This window comes from Meleagris gallopavo, chromosome 3 (assembly GCF_000146605.3).
Source record: "Meleagris gallopavo isolate NT-WF06-2002-E0010 breed Aviagen turkey brand Nicholas breeding stock chromosome 3, Turkey_5.1, whole genome shotgun sequence".
Lineage (NCBI taxonomy): Eukaryota > Metazoa > Chordata > Aves > Galliformes > Phasianidae > Meleagris > Meleagris gallopavo.
The window spans coordinates 65640045-65660184 of NC_015013.2; the positions used below are offsets into that span (position 1 = coordinate 65640045).

Sequence of the window (20140 nt, forward strand, 5' to 3'; positions counted from 1 at the left end):
TAATGAGGACTGTAGTTACAAATCATATATGAATTATTATTAAAAAAAAAATTAAAAGGGCAACACATTTCATATCTGACTTTTAGTTCTTACAAATATCTGAGTCCCAGATAAACAGCAAGGAACGGACCTTCCGGGAACAGAAACTGTAGTAATGCATTTCTTTTTGCCTGAATGAGGTGCTCCAATTTACATCAGCTGAGATTCCTTTAATTATGGAAACAGAAAAAGTTGGATTCTATACCCATTCTTTCTTAACTGCCTGCTATGCAGAAACCATTCCTTTGCTTGTTGTTGTATCCATGGCTTACTTCTAGAACTTGTGGATAATTCTGCTAGAAGTTGCTCTTATCCAGAAGCTCAGTGTGGGTCATAGAACTGTAATCCAAATCCAGAGACGGGGAGCGAGGGAGGAGCAGGCCATAAAATAATTGAAATACTATCAGTATGTATCCAGAAAAGATCTACCATGTCAAGTTGAAAAGAGGCAGTAGCAAAACTCCTAATTCATTCGTGATAATATGATCAATATCCTAGGATTATGTCATGACTCTCCAGCCAATATAGATTAAAATGTCACCAGAAATGTGATGCAACCCAGGAAATGTTTGTTGAGGCTACATTTAGGGATCGCTGTGATGCAGTGAAGTCAGTGAAGTCTCTGAAGAGATTGTTGTGAAACATGGAATGCATGCTTCTGTTCCAAGGTTGAGATTCAAAACAAATGCTAGAAGCCAACTCTGTCACATCCCGCTCCACTAATCCAGTCTTACTGTGCTAAAATAGAACCTACAGCCCATTTCATACCTTGGGATTATGTTGTTTGATCATAGCAGGCTGCTTAACTAATCTATTACCACTCCGTTCCATCAAATTTGATTTGCATCCTTCCTTCAGAGGCTGTTCTACCAGCCAGGACCCATATCATCTGCACCATTCTCAAAGAGACAGCCTGGGCCAATGAATCACAGAATCACAGAATCACAGAATTGTAGGGGTTGGAAGGGACCTCTAGAGATCATCGAGACCAACCCCCCTGCCAAAGCAGGTTCCCTACACCAGGTCGCACAGGTAGGCGTCCAGGCGAGACTTGAATATCTCCAGAGAAGGAGACTCCACAACCTCCCTGGGCAGCCTGTTCCAGTGCTCCGTCACCCTCACCATGAAGAAGTTCTTACGCACATTCGTGCGAAACTTCCTGTGCTGCAGCTTATGTCCATTTCCCCTCGTCCTGTCTCCACGTACCACTGAAAAGAGACTGGCCTCACTACTATGGCCGCCACACCTCAGATATTTATAAACCTGGATCAGGTCCCCTCTCAGTCTTCTTTCTCAAGGCTAAACAGACCCAGTTTACTTAGCCTTTCTTCATAGGGGAGATGCTCCAGGCCCTTCACCATCTTTGTGGCCCTCCGCTGGACTCTTTCCAAGAGATCCCTGTCTTTTTGTACTGGGGAGCCCAGAACTGGACACAGTACTCCAGATGAGGCCTTACCAGGGCAGAGTAGAGGGGGAGGATCACCTCCCTCGACCTGCTGGACACGCTCTTCTTAATGCACCCCAGAATGCCATTGGCCTTTTTGGCCACGAGGGCACACTGCTGGCTCATGGCCAACCTGTCGTCCACCAGGACGAGAGGTCCTGGACGAAAAGAGTCCAGGACGAAAGAGTCACTCATTCTGACATCAGGAGACTGGGTTCTCCATGAAGCTTTCCTACAGACCGAGTCTGTGACCTGTGGCCATTTTTGTCAGCTCTGGGTTATTTCACCCTCAGTGCACTCTGCCTGACTTTCTCACTTACACTTTAAGATGTTTGGCAGAGGGTGTTTGCCTCTGACGTGTTTGTACAAAAGTGGTGCATATCTCAGCTGGATTTCTGTATGCTTCTACAACATAATAATGAAATGGCCTTAGGAGCACGCAAGCAGCATCTCCGATAGTCTGGCCCTTGACTGCAGGGTGCTTTGGAGGAAACTGGTGTGTTCAGTACAAGAGCTTGAAATTGTGCTTCCCACTCAGTACATGGTATCTACATGGGTTGTCTGTAGGTTCTGTGCCACTTACCAGGGAAGATCTTCAAAGCTGTATTAGCAGACGTTCTGGGGTGAAATATCTGACTTTTTAAGCCACTTTACATGTGACCTTTCTCAGAAGTAAAGGATTCTAATGGCTCCACGTGCTGGCAAGAGAGTGTGTGGAAGCTCTTTAGGCACATGAGGCAAAGGAAATATGTTGCACAGTGAGCATTAAGTCATGCAAAGCAAATCCAGCCAATCAGAAATTCCACAGCTTAAGGTTTTGATCCTTAAATCATCCGTGTAAGTCTCAAGTAAGAGCCTGGGGATTTTCCTTGAGAACAGGAATGTTAATGACAGGATCAGACTCAGACTGATACATGTACTATCATTATTACTACTACTCTTACCAGTAGTCATAAATGAAAAGTAGAATTTAATTTTTCTGTAAGACATGACAGAGCAGAGATTGCTACAATACCATCAGAAGAGGCTGTTTTCCCAGTGGGCAGGTGTGCAGTCAAAACTACAGCAGTTCTCTTGCAGGTGAGGTGGGCCAGGTAAGGGGGATTGATTCTCCTGGTGCAGCTCTTACTGCCCATCGCCTTTTTCTACCTGGTTCTGATTCAGGAGAATCTCTTCACTTATATCTGAATTTCCATTGTCTTTTGTGCTTCCAGAAGATATAGGAGATGGCAGATAGCAGAATGATTACTGGATGGGGTTGTATTAAATGATTGTGAACCACGGTCCACACCTGGATTTCACACTTAGGCAATAATAGTGTATCAAGAACTATCTATGAGTGTGGTGGCCTCTTATGATGATAAGCAAAACTTCAGCATCTTAAACATTAGCATCCTGCCAAATAATTTGAAGAATTTGTGTAAAGAACCAAAGAGGTACAATGAAAAATTAAACAACTGCTTTCAGTTAACTGGCAGGAAATTATGCTGTCTTAGGAGTATAACAGCCTTTAAGTTCATTCCTTGCTATTCATCCTCTCCATTTTCTTCAGTCTGTTTTAGTAGCTGACATCCTTGCCTAAAGAAGAACCTCTATGGGAAGAAAACTGGGGAAGGAAGATGGGGTGGAGGCAGGGAAAATTCTGAGGTGCGCAGGGGGAATCTTAAGAAAATGGCAAAGGCAAGGCAGGTACTGTGGGAGGAGGTTTTCTGTCCCCAGGGAAAAATCTGTGGATTTCTTTTTGAACCCTGGAATATGTTCACTGAAATTCAAGTGAATTTCAGGAACAGCACAATCGGGGTTCAGTAAATGGATTTTCTATTAGCTCTACCAGGGAAAATTACATGCACAGAAATATTACAGTGCAATAACTTCACATCTTTGCATTCTGACATCAGAAAGTGAACAACATTTGAATCAAATCCCACTCATTAAGTAAAAACTGTGGACATAGCATCTGGAATAGTCCAGGAAGGCATTATTGGGCAGTCTGCATAAGCAAACAGCTGCTTGTGTATTCCTGTGGGTGGGTTTTCCAGCCAGATACTGCTCTGCCACCTGTGCTATAGAAAGGCCATGTGAGAGCTTTCATTCGATGGTAGGGTTAATGGTTTGGTACAATTTGACACAGTCATAATAGAATGAAGGGTCAGATCTGTCATTCTCATCAGTTCTTGTGTTTTGAAGAAGTCATGCTCCCTAATTCCACTGCCACCCTGTGCTTCTTTGAACAGCATTGTTACTTGGTTCTCCTCCAAACCATTTTAATCTATTTTTCTAAAAAAGCTTTCTATCCAGAGAGAATAAAACTGCACATACTTCTGCTGGAACCATGGATTTCAAAATGTCCATGAAGGTTACAGAAATGAATGCCTAAAACTACTTTTTAAAATTCTCAGTTACCACAAAAGCAGATTAATCTGTCCAAGTTCTATCTCATTTTCTGCACTTATTGTGCACTTTATTGTCAGTGTTCACAAAGGAAACTCAGTAATTCAGAATTTCTTTTCTGCATTCTGTTTCTTCTTTCCTTTTCACAGTTTCTATCTCCTTCTCTTATGGCACAGATATTGAAATATCAAAAATTAAGGGGCATGGGACATCATTCAAATTCTCTCCACACGAAACTGCTTTGCAGTAAATGAAGAGCGTGCTTTTTAAAGACTTGATCAACAAAGAATGGCCCTGTTTATAATCAAAAAGGATAAAACCAACTAATTTTTTTTTTCCTGTGTGCTTTCTTTTAAATCTACAGAGATTAATCAAAATTTTATCTTCAGTGATTAAGAGAAAAGCGAAATATGGATAAAATGCATGCCAGATAGACAATAATTTGATAGGGTTATCTCAGCTTGCTTCTGTTACAGTTATTACATAACACCATTTCATTTCACAGAAAAGTATGCACAATATTACTCAAATGAATTACGAAAATAAAATCACTGGTCAACAGAGTGTGTCTTTTGGTGTTCACAAAATGATGTGGCTTTTCATGACAAACCAAAAACTCTAGCACTTCCGAGAGAGCAGTCACAAAGTGAAATTTGTAAAAAGCTGTTCTCTCAGTAACATTCTCGAGAGATCAGTGTGAGGATGGTAGTGGTAGGTATTCTGTACCTTGCATTCCATGCTTCATTGAATCTTATTTCTTACTCTTACACTCTCTTCCAAATAAATTTTAAAAAAAGTAGGATTTCAGTTAGTGACTGTAATTCATCTTGGGAAGCTGACTGTCTTGTGGATGCCCAGCAAGGCAATGGAGCTATCCTATGAGTTGCACATTTTGGCCATGGCCAATATGCCCATTCAAACTTCCTTCCAGATGCACAGATTCTCAAGAGTAAGTTGGCTGGTGGCACTTCAGTTTTCAAAAATTAGTAACATTTTATAACATGTAGATTGGATTCCGTAACGGAAAATGAATCAACAGATTTACGTTCATCAGATGTTAATTATAAAGTAACATTTACACTTATCTCTCTGCTTTCATGTGTTAAAAATAGTCTTGATTATGAATAATGGTCTCTGCTGTGACACAGCAATCTGTCCTAAGTCTGCTTTGCCAAGGAACAAAATCTGACCTGGATTGCCCATGGCCCATCAGTCAGTAAAGATTTTCATGTTACAGTGTAAACTGTAGAAAATTCCTTATAGCTATTTGATAACAGATGAGAGCAGACAGGGTGGTTTTAACAGTGTTTTTTCCCTAATGTTCCTGCTTCTCCCAGCAGTAGATAACTGTTTGCTGACTTCCAATGGCAGCCATAGTGCTCTCACCTCTTAGCTTCAATCTAGGGGCGAGCTGAAGGACCTCTGTCTTTAGTGAAGAAATATGGAATGTTGCTGACTACATCTGAGGTCAGGAGAGCAATTTTGAAGTGAATCATCAATGCACCCCAGTTGACCAGGCTTTGGTCTACACTGCAGAGCAAACTGAGAGAACACAAATGGGTTTAGTTGTGAGGTAAAGAAAACTGGAAGATATCCTTTAGTTGTACTTCTACTGAGCTCAGGAGCTAATGGTTGTTCACATCATGGGACTAACCTAGTATAAATAAAAGACCCTCAAAATGTCTACAGCATGAAGCATGGAGTCCTTGGGATTGCATCCCTCTGCAGATTTCATCCTGCTGTGCATCCCTGCTTGTCATGCAGATGCAGCAGGAGGATCCAGCAAGTAAAGAGCCCACAAAAGATTTTTGAAAGTATCAAAATGTTTACCAACACAGGGATTGGTTTCATAATTTATAAACACAGCCGTTAGAAATAATTTCAGAAGTTTCAAAAGGTAGTGTTATTTGCTTCAAACTGTGATATTAAGATGCATTTGGAACTCATTCAAGAAAAAAAGAATCATTAATTTTTGTGTTTCAATCCAATCTGAGATTCTTCTTTGAAGCTGTCAAAGATTTTAAGGGCATTAGGTACTATTTCCAAGCCTTTCTGCAATTATGAATACAAGGAATTCACTTTAGAAAAAAATTGTAAGATTGCTAATACTGAAATCTCTTATGTTTTTATCAAAAATCCATGTTCTGACTTCATGCCAGACTTCAAGGTATTTAATGCATCTAAACATTTAAATGGTGCTGCCTATAACTGAGAAGATTTTGTTATAGTCTTTTGTCAACACTTTCTTTCCTAGCAATTTCCCTATCAAAGCTTTTGTATTATTATGATTACTATCATTTACTTGCCTTTATTTAACTTGCACATTTAATGCAATGATATGTACCCTACATGACTGCACAAAAAGCTGTATGGTTAGTTAGTAAGCCAGTTGAAACACATTTGGAAAATAAACTTTGTTGCAATCACCGAGTCTCTTTGTGAGGTTTTAAAAGCTCCCCTATAAAGCAGAACATTTTGGTACCTATTTCAGTTAACACAAGAAGACCTGTGTAGTATGCATAAATGCTGTACTGTTGTCTTTTGTTTTTAAATGTAAAATGTTTCCTTTAGAGAGGATGTGTTTCTGTGGCTACAACACCTAACTCCATAAGGTTTGGGAAATCGCAGTTGTCTCCCTGTTCAGTCATGAGCTCCCTCTGTGACAGTGACCAGCCACTCCAATCAGACCACCATCTAGAGGTGCCTGCATAGTTGTCACGGGGCTAACCATACTACTTTTTCTTTAATGCATGGTATTTTAAGAAAAGGACAGCTGAGTAGTACATGGCTCCTACCACGTATGTTGATCTTTGGTCATGGGGTGAGAAGTCTTCACAACACTGATGTTGGACACCTGAGGTGTGCAGGTCTTCCATTCCTTAGAGACCCTGAGACCTTAATTTTCCAATAGACAAAACTACCCAGCAACACTGCAGGAGTACAAAATGCTCCCTAAATGGCTGCCTGAGGCAGAATAGGTCTTCTCCTATGCTGGCTCATGTCATCCACACATTGCTTGGTTTCTAGAGTTGCAGCAGCCTCCAGAAATTGCTCTGAACATTCAAGGTATGTTCTAACTGTGGTTGAAGGATTTCATAGGGCAAATAGAGACTAAATCAATACCCTGAAAAACAAAATGTAATACCTGCAAAGCATGGAATGTCATCCTAATTCTGTCCGTGTTCAGAATGGAATAGGACAATCATTTCAGCAGTGTGCCTTCAGTGCAGCTATTGTGTTAAAAGAAATGAGAGCTGTGCACATTCTTATCTTTCTCCAGTCATGTTTTGCAGATGACAAGCTAGCAGAACAAACACCCTTTTCTGATTGTTTTTAATGCTGCTAGGAAACAAGATATATTCAATGTCAAGCAAGGAGAAAAAATAATAACGTGGACCCAAAAGGCAGGATTCTTCAGACATCTCATTGCATGCCTCTTCCTACAAAAATATTTCGAGCTATATGTTGTGTCAGTGATTTATCGGGTCATATTATCAATAGCCCTGTCTTTAACAGACAACCTCCTATGTTTTGACTAGCTCCTCATGCAGGATCTCTCCACAATCTCCACAATGAAGTTCTGGTGGTGTGGGCAGCTGGCTGATCAAGCTCTCCTCCAAGGATAGTTTGTACAGCCACGCCTTTGTGCTTAGAATTACACATGTGGTCACACACTTTATTGGATGAGGGCTTAAATGAATATAACATTATGTTTGACTATCAATAGACATCATTTTAATGTCATTTGACTCTTCAGGGGATATTTGAGTTATTCCTTGCAAGTTGGCACTTAGGTTTCAAAAGAAAATCTTGTCAAGTCCAAACTTCCTTAGCAATCTTAGTTCAGAGAAAGCAAAGTCTTCCATACAACCTTGACCTGAGATGTTGGCTTTCACCAGTGGTTTCTGTAAAGCTGTATGTCCTTTCGGTGGGTTATTTAATGTCCAAACAAAGATACGTTAATTTAATTAATCATGCAATGGTGGTTAGAAATCTATTCTTAAACTGATGTATTATTCAAATACCACCATTCTGAGCATCACCTAAGGGCTCTCAAGACCTCAGCAACCACAGGGGCCTTTCTGAGTAGGAAGAAAAAACAACTTAAAAGACAGAAGAGCAGCCATGAGAAATACTAAATGACAATTTTATCTGCACCCACTATTTCAGGATCACAAGGCTCTCTGATTTTCCTACTGTAACATCAAGGATTAATTTGGTCTAATCTGTTAAATGCAATACTTTCAGACCCAGTTATATTGTAAGTTATGTTTTTCATATGCTGGCTGCAAATATATGTCTGACTCTGTAGATATGATTTTAATTGCAGCAGTAATTTGAGTGTGCCAAGGTCAATTTTGAAGCGGCCCCACCAACATACATACCTTGCACTGTGTGTGCAGCAGCTGGTGTATTGCCACAGGACTCAGGAGGCCTGGCTCTTGTCTGGGTTCTAATTTCCAGTTAATAAGCTGAGATGTTAGCAATTAGGATGGGCGAATGCAGACTATCATGTGACAACTAAGAATCGGTACCACCATTTCTCAGTCCATTACTGGGGTCTATAGGCACTGCAGACTAACACCGAAGGTAAATTGCAAGCGTGTTTATCGCATCAGCTATATTCAGATATTCAGTAGGCCTGAGTATGGAAGCAAAGTGAATGTACAGGAACTGAACAGGGAAATGCTTCTTTGTTTCAAGTACTTTCTCATTTTAAGGACATTATGCTAAGGATTTTATAAATGGATCCTCATTTCTGGCTTTATTTTTAATTATCTGGATGACATTTTCATTTGTCGCAGATAATGAGTTTAGCATCTGCCTATGGCAACATGGGCAACGTTTCAGAGCTGTTCCCAATTGCATTTGGAGACGTCATAGAAATTTGTAAGAGCTTCATTTATTTCCACCTGCCAGGAGATAGTGGGGTCATGGCACTCTTCCAATGCTAAATACATTTCCTGGTAGATAGATTCACTTTCTATAACCAAAAAAAGAGGACTGCATGCATTTGAGCCAAGGCTGAGGTCATGCATGACAACAGCAGTTTATTCAGTACTGAACATCTCATATTTGATGCGATAAAGACTCCATGTTCAGAAGAAACAAAGTGAATATTCTGGATCAATCTGCCAGGTGGGTTATGAAGCAGATTTGCTGGTCCATGGTCAGTCATCACAGTTAGAGGATTCACTAAGGAGAAGGTGAAGAAGGAGAGTTTGCTAACAAGGTTTCTTGTTTCAGCTTACAAGGAAAAGATGAAGGAGCTGTCCATGCTCTCTCTGATCTGCTCCTGTTTTTATCCTGAACCTCGCAACATGAACATCTATAAATATGACGGTAAGTAACTTCCACCTGCAGGTCAGATAATGTGACATGACTCAATTCACCATCCTGGTACCTAACGTTAGACAGACAGTATTTTGCTTATTTAACCACTTATTTTGCTGATTTGGGCTATTGCCTCTTATTGATTGTGTATTATTACTCATGATGATTGATATTTTTTCTAATAGCAACTGACTAAACTCCTAAAGCTGTATCTTTCATACAGAGCTGTATTTTTCCTAGTAGCTTGAGAAGTGCTTCCCGTGTGAGAATTACATGTTTTCACAGCTGACATCATAGTTCCCAAAGAAACCCAGAAAAGATGAAAGCATGCTTAAAATTTAATCAGTTTGGGCAGCGCTTGCTGGGAGTGTGAAATGACACAGAACCCCAGTAAGCTTCCTTAACCACTGTAAATTTTTATCCTTACAAGATTTGTGTATAAATAAACTATTGCAGGTAAAATGGGATGTATTTCTCCCAGGGACAATTTTCAGCCCATAATCTGCCATTTTCTTTGAAATGCCCACAGCAAAGATGCTAAATCATTTGTCTGTATTTCTGATCCTACACTGATTTTTGTACTGCTCCTCTCCTTAACACCACCACAGTATTGAAGTGCTTACCACTTCTCACTTTATTGTGCAGATATGGAAGTTAAACAAATCAACAAACGTGCCTCAGGCCAGGCCTTTGAACTGATCCTAAAGCCACCATCCCCAGTTTCGGAAGCACCACGAACTTTAGCCTCTCCAAAGAAGAAAGAGCTCTCCCTTGAGGAGATCCAGAAAAAGCTGGAGGCTGCCGAAGAGAGGAGAAAGGTATTTTTCCCTAAGAAAATAGTAGTAATTATACCCATCAATGTGCAGGATAACATCCAATTTTCCTATCTATTTGTATGTCTCTCATCTCCATCACTAACTCACAGTGTGCCAGCATGGACAAAAGCTACTAATATGTTTAAATTGACAGATTAGTTTATCTTCTTTCAGCAATTTGCAAACAAACCTGGCTAGTCCAGATGTTTAGGAAGCATGTGTCATAAAATACAGGTAGTTTTGAACACAAAGTCCCTGTGGGTTCAAATTTATGTGCTTTCTCTCTGTGTGTAAGGGTGCGTTCAGAGTACCTTTGATAGTTGCTGAAAGCTGGTTCAGTCTTGATTTAAGAGACAGATACACAATTTGAACAGCTACTGCCTGTGTATCAAATACTGACTCCATGTAGGGCTCATGGAAATTAGTCACAGGGCCTATCTGTGTCAGCTAAACTGTCCTATTTATGCAGTATGGAGACATGCCAGCCCTGAATAAAGAGTGTTCTGGATTGCTCACCAGACTACTGGATTGAAGATGCTGCCGTAGCATTGCTACTAAGAGAGGCATTTCTAGCAGACAGTCTTAGTAGTGCTGTAAATAGGCCTTGTAGAGTTACCTACTGAGTCTTTTCTCCCTTATGATCTTACCCATAACAGGCAATTCCTTTTTATAATAATTAAGCTTGTCACAAAGAGCTTAGAAAGGTTGGTAGACCGTCTACATAGCAATTAGCACAAATGCAGTGTGCCTGCAGCAGAAAGTCCCCTGCATTTACAGAATCTTTCGTGGATGTGGACAACAACATATACAGAAGTTCAGGGACAAAAAGATACGCCAGAGATAGAACATGGGGTATCTCCAGCAGCAAAAGGCTCTCTGCTCTCCTTTTGCTTCTGTCAGACCAGATCAGGGTTCCTTTCAAGAGATCTGGAACCATTACAGCTCTATGTGATGAGAAGTGAATCCTTTGAAGTCAATAAATCTGGATTGCTGACATTTGTTTTAAAAGTGTCCCTTACTCTTATTTGTGGTGAAACTCTGGATCTCATTAACTGGAACAAGTCAGTCATCCAGATGTTGTACATTAGTTCTATAATTTCAGTCTTTGTTTTTGTCAAGGTATTCTCTTCAGTAGAAGGACATGTCTACATGTGAAAGGGATAATCATATGCACTAGCACCTGCCCAGAAGAATGAGTTGTGGCGCATCCATGTGATGGCAAGCTTCAAAGACAGTCTGTGAAGTACCTCTGTTCCAAGTACATATTCTCAAGTAAAGATATGAACACAGAATGAAATGGCAGCAGTTAAGAAGCCCAATATTATGCATATACTTAGTGGGAAATAGAAATTGAATGTTCCAGAGATTTCATTTCATTGATTTCATTACTGTTCATTTCTTCCTAAAGGAAAACTCATTATTGCATTCATTTTGAATGAACATATAGCTAAATGAGTTATTTTAATAGACAAGATCTTCCACGTTAGCAATGCAGCAGAAATTGCAAGCAAAGGAACAAAGAACAGAGCAGAAAACCTCGCTACATCACTGTTAAAATCCTTGGTGCTCCTACATCCCAAGCATTGCCTGCAGTTTTAGTCTAAAAAAAAAGCATATAACACAGAAAAGAGTGAAAAATGCAGTCACAGGGATAGAATATCTCCCATAAGAAGATAAACAGTCAATTTCTCAGCTTGGAGAGAGACAACAGATGAAAGATAAAACAGAAGTCTTAAAGTCATGAATGGTAATGAGAAGATAAGTAGGAACAATTATATTCTGTTTCACACATCCGAAGGGGAAGAAACATTCAACAAAATCAGACAGCAATTTGAAAACAGAGAGAGGGAATTACCTTTGCATATATCATTTAATCAAGTTTTTGAATTTGTTACCATAAGCTACTTAGATGTTATTTAAATATTAATTATTTCAAACAGACAATAGCAAAATTGGTAAAGAAGTACCTTGTAGAAATAATTATATGGATACAACATCTGCCTCAGAAAAGATGTAACCTGGTGGAAACTAGGAAAATGCATAGGAAAGAATCAGGCAGAACTGCCCAACTTCATATATACTTTCCCAAAGCATCTTCCGCTTTCTGCTGCTGGACAAGTCAGGCAGATGTTTTCTGAGATCCAGCATGGCAGTTGTTATCATGCTTTTTTATCTATGTACATCAGCTGTTAGGCATAACCATTCTAGATCATGTCCTTCCAACACAGTTCTCATTAAAATCAAGTATAACTAATGGATGAGAATTGCCTTTAAAAATATATATACTCACTGGTTTTACACTTTTTTTAGGAATTAGGCCCTGCTCTGCTAGATAGGCAATGCTCATTAATAAATTTTTTAACTGGTGAGAACATCTGCAGCAATACATTCATTCCTTTGCTCTGCAACCCCAGGAGGGGGAGCATCCTCCTGTTCTCCTTGTCCATTCAGACAGTCATTGCTTTGGGAGAGAAACTGTCTTTCCCTTTGTGTTGGCACACTGGTTGGGACAGGGAATCCTGACAGCAGTCAGAAGTGGTTCTAATAATTAAAAGTACACCCCAGTGAGGAATATGCCATAAATGAGATCTAACTTATAGAATGGTTTGGATTGGAAGGGACTTAAAGGATCATCCAGCTCCTATCAATTTGTGCTCATTTCCTTGCTTTTATGCAGGAAAGCAACTTCATTTCTGTTACTGAAAACATCACACAATTAATTCCTTCTAATTAAGAACTAGGAATTTATATGTTGGCATTTGCATTGCAGTAGGAGCCTTTAATCCTACCCTGTAGTATATCTTAAATACATAATACACTGAATAATACCAAAGTTATTGAAGCTTCTACTGCATAATTTAATTTAAAATAAATCCAGCAAGTGAACAAATGTGTTAGGAAAATGAAATTCTCTTGAGTGATTAAATAATAGAATCATAGCATCACCAGGGTTGGAAAAGACCTCCAAGATCTAGTCCAGCTGTCCACCTACCCCCAGCATTCTACCACTTCAGTACAAAGTCTAAATGTTTCTTGAACACCTCCAAGGACAGTGACTCCACCACCTCCCTGGGCAGTCTGTTGCAGTGCCTGGCCACTCTTTCAAGGAAGAAATTTTTCCTAATATCCAACCTGAACCTCCCCTGGTGCTAATCAAGGCCATTACCTCCTACTGCTGTTATAAGAGGCCAACCCCCACCTCACCACAACCTCCTTTCAAGCAGTTTCAGAGGTCATAAGGTCTCCCATGAGCCTTCTCTTCTCCAGAAAACTTGTCTCCATGGTGCGTCTCCTACATCCAGTAGCTAAAATAGTCAGGGAAGTGCACTCAAGCTGAAATTCCTAGGTTAAAAGCATTTGTGCAAGCCTATTTCTTGTTTAAAGTGTAATCCTTTATCTCTGAATAAATGACTTAAATATTGGGAAGTATGCATCAAAGAAAAATAGATCAATGTGAGAAAATAAGAGCATAGAATCATAGAATCATAGAATCATAGAATCATAGAATAATAGAATGACCTGGGCTGAAAAGGACCACAATGATCATCTAGTTTCAATTCCCCTGCTATGTGCAGGGTCGCCAACCACCAGACCAGGCTGCCCAACTCAGATAAGTGGAATTTTCTTACTTTAATAATAGTAATAATAATAATAATAATAATAACATATTTCAAAATACAATTTCCATAATTTTGCTCTTAGAATGCTTAGTTATCTGCATCTATCTCTGGCCAGCTGAGATGCGGATTTCCTTGTGAAGGACTCTGAAAACTGGGATTGCATATGGTCCTCTAGAAAATGACATAAATGTCTTAAGGAGTTTGCCTGCATCAGTAATCTTTTCAGCACAGTAGTACATTTCTGGGAGCAAAAGTATCTATACCAGGAATGTCTAACAACATTTCTCACACAGGGGGTGGTGACGCACTGGAACAGGTTGCCCAAGGAGGTTGTGGATGCCCCATCCCTGGAGGCATTCAAGGCCAGGCTGGATGTGGCTCTGGGCAGCCTGGTCTGCTGGTTGGTGACCCTGCACACAGCAAGGGGGTTGACACTAAATGATCATTGTGGTCCTTTTCAACCCAGGCCATTCTATGATTTTCATTCCTCTACATCTAGCACTAGAGACTGCAGCTGTAGCTGCTTTGATTAAACCTTTTTATATTTAATAAGTCTTCTGAATATTCAGCCAGACTATTCTTTTTTTCCTTTCTCCACCATTTTACACTTAATCTTCTTTGTGTTCCATCCCATTTCCAGATTTTTATACACATTTTCTCATAATAGCTCTGCTAGAAGCATTTATTGTAAACCATTTACAAGTGCTTTAGAAAATGGAATATTAGAATACCTTTTCCAGCACTTCAATACAATGTTGAAAAATAAATATGGAATAAAAACTTCCTACATGTGTTAGATCCCACATCAAATCTGTCGAAGTGCATCAGTTAAAAGCCAACACCAACAACAGAGTCCATTAGTTCCAGGCACACTAGATATTAAGGGTCATTCATTTTAGCAATTTCTGGATGTCTACAGGCTTTGAGCAGACTGGGTGGCCAAGATCTCTAGCCAAACGTATCTGAAACACAAAATCATATGACAATCCAGTACAAAAATGCATTGACTGGGTTCCAAAATTTTCATAAGGGTATTTCAACAGTGATCTGAATGCGGGGGAAACAGACAGGCTCACAGCTGGTGTAAGTGGCATTAGAAAAGGGACATCAGTGTAAATGAGACTCTCCTCCTTGTGTGCTTTGTAATGAGGAGGGGACCCTTTATTCAACAACTCCCGAGTACCCTGAACATTTTGTGTGAGAGAAAGGGACGTCTTGTAAGGCACATCATAAAGAACATTAGAAATGTGCAGTTAGTTCCTAAAGCATGGCATGGCTTTAATTTAGACTCTTTCTGATGCCAATGCAATTTACATTCAGAAAATGCTGCATTATTTTGTAAGTAAGTATTTTCTTCATTATCTTGCATTATTGACCAAATTAATTTTGAAAGTGTTGCCTGCCAGCATGGCCTCTAAAACTGTGTGTACTTTGCTATGGAGATCTAATTTTTCACTTTTCTCATGAATTTATGATAATAGAAAGTAGTTCCAGAAGGCAAAAGGTTTCAGTGGAAGAAAACAAATCCTGACAAACAAGCAAGCACCCCAAAGACCCAAAGACATTTAGATATCTCCCACAGAAAGCCAGTGTTCTTTCAAAAAATGTTGCTTAGAAGCACAGTCCAAATGGGATGCATCCTTAGACATATCTGTTGTCCAAATCTCCACATTCTTGATCTTATATATATAATGGGACTTTCTGTTCCCATTTGCAACATGTTTTGGCTGGCACATCAATCATTTTGTCTGACTCAATTGCTCTGTGTGTGTACCCTATCTTTATTAATATATTTGTTTTCTTCTTCTAGCTGGATCTTCCACATGTAAGAAAACTGCAGCTCTTTTTCACTCCATTAAAAGCCTTACGATATAATTTAATAGGATTAATTACTGCTAATTGTAATTACTGGTTAAAACCCTTAATTTAGGCCTTAAGCTAATCATTTTTATGGATAAAAATGGCAACAGTGTATTGTTATCTGTGCTGAAATATGCACTTATCTTGCCAGAGCCATATTTCTTCCCTGTTTTCTGTTTGCCTCTCATGCTCCCTCTAATTTATTTTTTCCAAGAGCATACAGTGCTGTTTATAATTTCCAAATAACTCTTCTAAAACATACAGTCTTTTCTGCTAGACTTGCCTGAGGATGGGCCCAGTGCTGCAAATTCTCTGGCTTCTCTCCTAGGATTAGTGGTTCTGTGTTAGTAACTTGATTTAAAATAAATAACAAGCCTTGTGCTTCTGAGAAATAAGTTTACAAAGGATAGTATACTAGAATATGTTTAATTCCTACCTTCTTCTTTCTTGAATAATTTAAGTGAAAATACAATTCTTATTTATTTTCTGTATAACAAAACACCCTTTTTCTTTCATATTTAATGAGGAGAAGCTGAACATAAATACTGGGAGAAAAAAACATTGTCTATATTGATTCTGTTTATCTTTCGTAATAGTAAACTTCAAAGCCTGTTACTAACCATTCACACATACTAAAGGACTGCCCAACCTGGGCAAAAAAATACAGCTCCTTTTTAACACCATTCCCTTCAGCTCTCAGTCCCGTATCTCTACAAATAAAATATTCACACCTAAAGGACTGCAGCTCTCAGAGGTTAAGCAACCACTGCAATAACTGTGGACAGCGTTTCTCATTAACAGAAGTGATTTGAACACTGCTCTGCTGCTGCCTAAGGCATATTCCCCACATTTAGCCAGTGCCTCTCAGCCCATTATTGAAACTAATCTGGTTTCTACATAGAAGTGATTTTACCCAGCAATGCTTTTAAAAATGAACAGATTACAGAGTTTCCAAATTCAGTGAAGAGCCCTGTGGAGGTTATTTCGCTCCACGCGGGTTTTCAAGACACTTCTTTCAACCACATGTCTCTCTGTTTCCAGTCCCAGGAGGCCCAGGTGCTGAAACATCTGGCAGAGAAGAGGGAACATGAGCGAGAGGTGCTTCAGAAAGCTCTGGAGGAGAACAATAACTTCAGCAAAATGGCAGAGGAAAAGCTGATACTGAAAATGGAACAGATCAAAGAAAACCGTGAAGCTAATCTAGCTGCTCTTATTGAACGTCTCCAAGAAAAGGTAACTGCACCATCACTCATCGCTCTGACCAGAGATGAGGAGATTTCAAAGAGATGCTGTGCATAGCTCTTTTCTCAGGTGCAAAACTTAAGTTAGTTTTAAACCAGAGTCCTTGATGCCTATCTTAGCCACTCTGGGGAAATCACAGGTTGGTAGGGACCACTGGGTCATCTGGCCCAGCCCCTGCTCCAGCAGAGACAATCAACACAGGGGGCCCAGATCACATCCAGGTGGTTAATGAAGGTCTCCAAGAAAGAGACTCCACAACTTCTGGACAATCTGCATCAGTTCTCCATCACCTGCGTAGCACAAAAGTGCTCCCCAGTGTTCAGAGGGAGCCTCCTGTATTCCAATTTGTGTACGTTGCTTCTTGTCTTATAACCCTTTACATCCTCCCTTCAGATATTTACATCCACTGATAAGATTTCCCTTGCACCTGGAGAGGAACTTCAGTGGCCAAATTAAACATTTATCCTGTGTATGTATAGTTCTTGACTTCTGATGGGGAAAGAGTGAAAAAATTAGGAAAAATTCTTTCCTATACATTAAAAGGTGCCTATTCTTCCAATAAGTCTTGTAACTAATACAGTGTAAGCTTTCCTTTGAAGATCTTTGGTACAGCCATAGGAATTCCTTTTGAGAATCCAGTAAATTACAAAATACACAGTTGAGAACCAAATGTACCCTTCTCCAAATCACCCCTCCTAAACAAGAAAGGATGACATGAGAATCAATGTTTAGAAGAGTTAAGAAACAGATAATTTACATTTATTTCTCTCACCAATGAACTTTCTAATATTTCTGCAAATAAATGATTAATAGAAAGAAAATAGCTCCCAGTCACTTCCAGTGAGATCTTTCTAAATGCCTCTTTCTTTGATGGAAACAAGAGTGTCACGCAGCAAAAAAGAAACCATTGCTTCCCAAAGTTTTAAGTGAATATGCAAACTTAATAATTGTGGAGTTTAAGAACTGTACTCAGATAACTTACTTTCTCAGTAGATGAGTTTACAGGCACATATCCCAAAGCTTATGAAAACAAAGGGAAAAGCCAATTAGCCATCCTTGAGATCAAAAGGAAATGGGACATTGCTGGAGCATCTCAATGCTATGCTCATATTTACAGGCTGTTAGTCTCCCCTTCCTCTGCAATATCATGGCAAATGTTCATGAAATCCAAAGAACGTTTTTTAACAAAGACTATGATAACTCACTTGAGAATATTTGTACAGATCAAAAATTAAATACTATATGGCTATATAGTTTTTGCCAGCACTACAGCCAACTCTTACTATGCAGGAAAAGATGATGTGAGATATCTTCAAGAGTGACCAGAACTGTGGATGCCTCAAGGTTATGGTGACTAGAAGCTCCTATAAGATCAAAGATAACTTTTGCATTCTGCAATTAACTGGATCCCTGAGGAACAGGTCCCTTAGAAAATCCGGCACTTAAAATTATGAATCTTATAAGAAACTGATTTACAGACTCAGATGATACAAAAAGCTGTGTTGGCCTATGATCCATAGCTTAACTCAGCCAATAAAGAGATTCCTGTTGAATTCATTGAATTTTTTACTAATCCCCATAGAATATCCTCTAATGTATGAAAATACCTAGGAAGTGCCTAAAACAGAAATCAGCTAGAGATTAGTTGCTTCTTTAGTCACCTCGTGACTTGTCATTTAGTTTTCTAACCTTTTTTTTTCACTGATCAGATAGAAATAGTAAAAGTCTGACAGTTTGACAGCTGAAAAATGAAAGGCACAAATAAAAAACCCTAAAATCTTGAAGCTGCCAAAAATTATACAGTTTTATAAACACCCTGAAAGGAACATTTCCTAAATTCATTTGACAGCTGTTGTTCCTGACCACAGATCAATTTTCACAGAAGTATCTGAATATACAGTGACTCAAATAAGTCTAAACTAATCATGACTGGTTTAGCAAAAGGGAAGACAACATGGATATAACTGGACAGAAGGGCACAGCATTGACTTCTGATATCTCCTCCCCAGCTTCATCATAGCAGAAGAAAGACAGAGAGGATAGCTAACTTCATTGTTCAGTCTAAGGAGGTTGGAATGGAATGGAATGGAATGGAGTGGAGTGGAGTGGAGTGGAGTGGAGTGGAGTGGAGTGGAGTGGAGTGGAGTGGAGTGGAGTGGGATGGGATGGGATGGGATGGGATGGGATGGGATGGGATGGGATGGGATAGGATAGGATAGGATAGGATAGGATAGGATAGGATAGGATAGGATAGGATAACTCAGCTATGTTATCAACAGGAACCTCCCTTGGCATGCAGGATGAGAACAAGGTTTGATTTTTCCTTTCTTGATGTTTTCCAGGAGAGGCATGCTGCAGAGGTCCGTAGAAACAAGGAGCTCCAGGTGGAACTGTCTGGCTGAGAACAGCAATGGTGGATGTGACCCATCCCCACCATTAGTAAACTCCCCCTGCCTATATTATTATGGATCATGCGATATCAGTATGGGAAATGTATGACATGGTTTAAAAAAAAAATCAAGAACTCAATAAAAACTTTAAAAAAGAAACAAAAAATAAAACAAAACCAATGCGGTCTCTTTGCAGAATGATTTGCTTGATGTTTAAAAAACTTGGATCTTATTTTGTAAATACTTACATTTTTGTTAAAAAATACAAGTATTGCATTATGCAAGTTATTTCATAATCTTACATGTCCTGTAACAGGCTTCTGATGTTGTCTATTTCCACTCGATTGAATTTGCTGGATCTGTCCATTTGAAGCACCTCATGTCTAACTCCATTCCCTGCGACTTTCATTCCAACTCACCACGAGGTCAGTAGTAGTTCTATGGTGCTAGAGACCAGTCATTGCCTAACAACCTAGACTGCTTTGCCATCAATGAGCTTTGTTGAAACAGTGACTAGATCACAGGTGTCGTGACTTCACATTCAGCTGTCCAAGACAAGAGACTCTTAAAATGTAGTTTCTTCAAATGCAACTCGTGCTACAGGACTCTGTAGCATACTGTATAACTGAAGTTAAATCACCATGTGCACTACTTGGTGCTTCTGCTTTGTGAAGCAAGAAGCAACAAATAACAGCTTTGCAACTGGATGAAAGCAAGTGGTATCAGTTTGAAATGAATTTAAAAGGCACATTGTAACCATCAAGCTATGACAAATTCTAAATGATGCCAAACAGCCATACAAGTGCTAATTGTAAAGTGAGCTTAATCTACCACTTGAAAATTTATTAATGAAGCAACTAATAGATAGCATCAAGTGGCTTTATTTGTAGCTGCCATGATCTATGATACTTCTCTGATGCTACCGTAGTACATGTGTGACAGTAAAAGAGGCAATCAAATATTTCACTGAGAACCCATGAACCAGATGTTACCTTTTTTTTTTTT

General features: G+C 39.4%; 1 protein-coding gene across 1 annotated transcript in view; it reads left to right on the forward strand.

The window, feature by feature from the left end:
* Positions 1–19281, forward strand: part of STMN2 (stathmin 2) — a 33025-nt gene extending 13744 nt beyond the window's left edge. The window contains exons 2-5 of the mRNA XM_003205132.4: positions 9122–9217; positions 9854–10026; positions 16545–16736; positions 19088–19281. Of these exons, the coding sequence (XP_003205180.1) occupies positions 9122–9217; positions 9854–10026; positions 16545–16736; positions 19088–19147 (521 nt within the window). The 3' untranslated portion in view covers positions 19148–19281. The remainder of the gene's footprint in view (positions 1–9121; positions 9218–9853; positions 10027–16544; positions 16737–19087) is intronic.
* Positions 19282–20140: the final 859 nt, after the last annotated feature.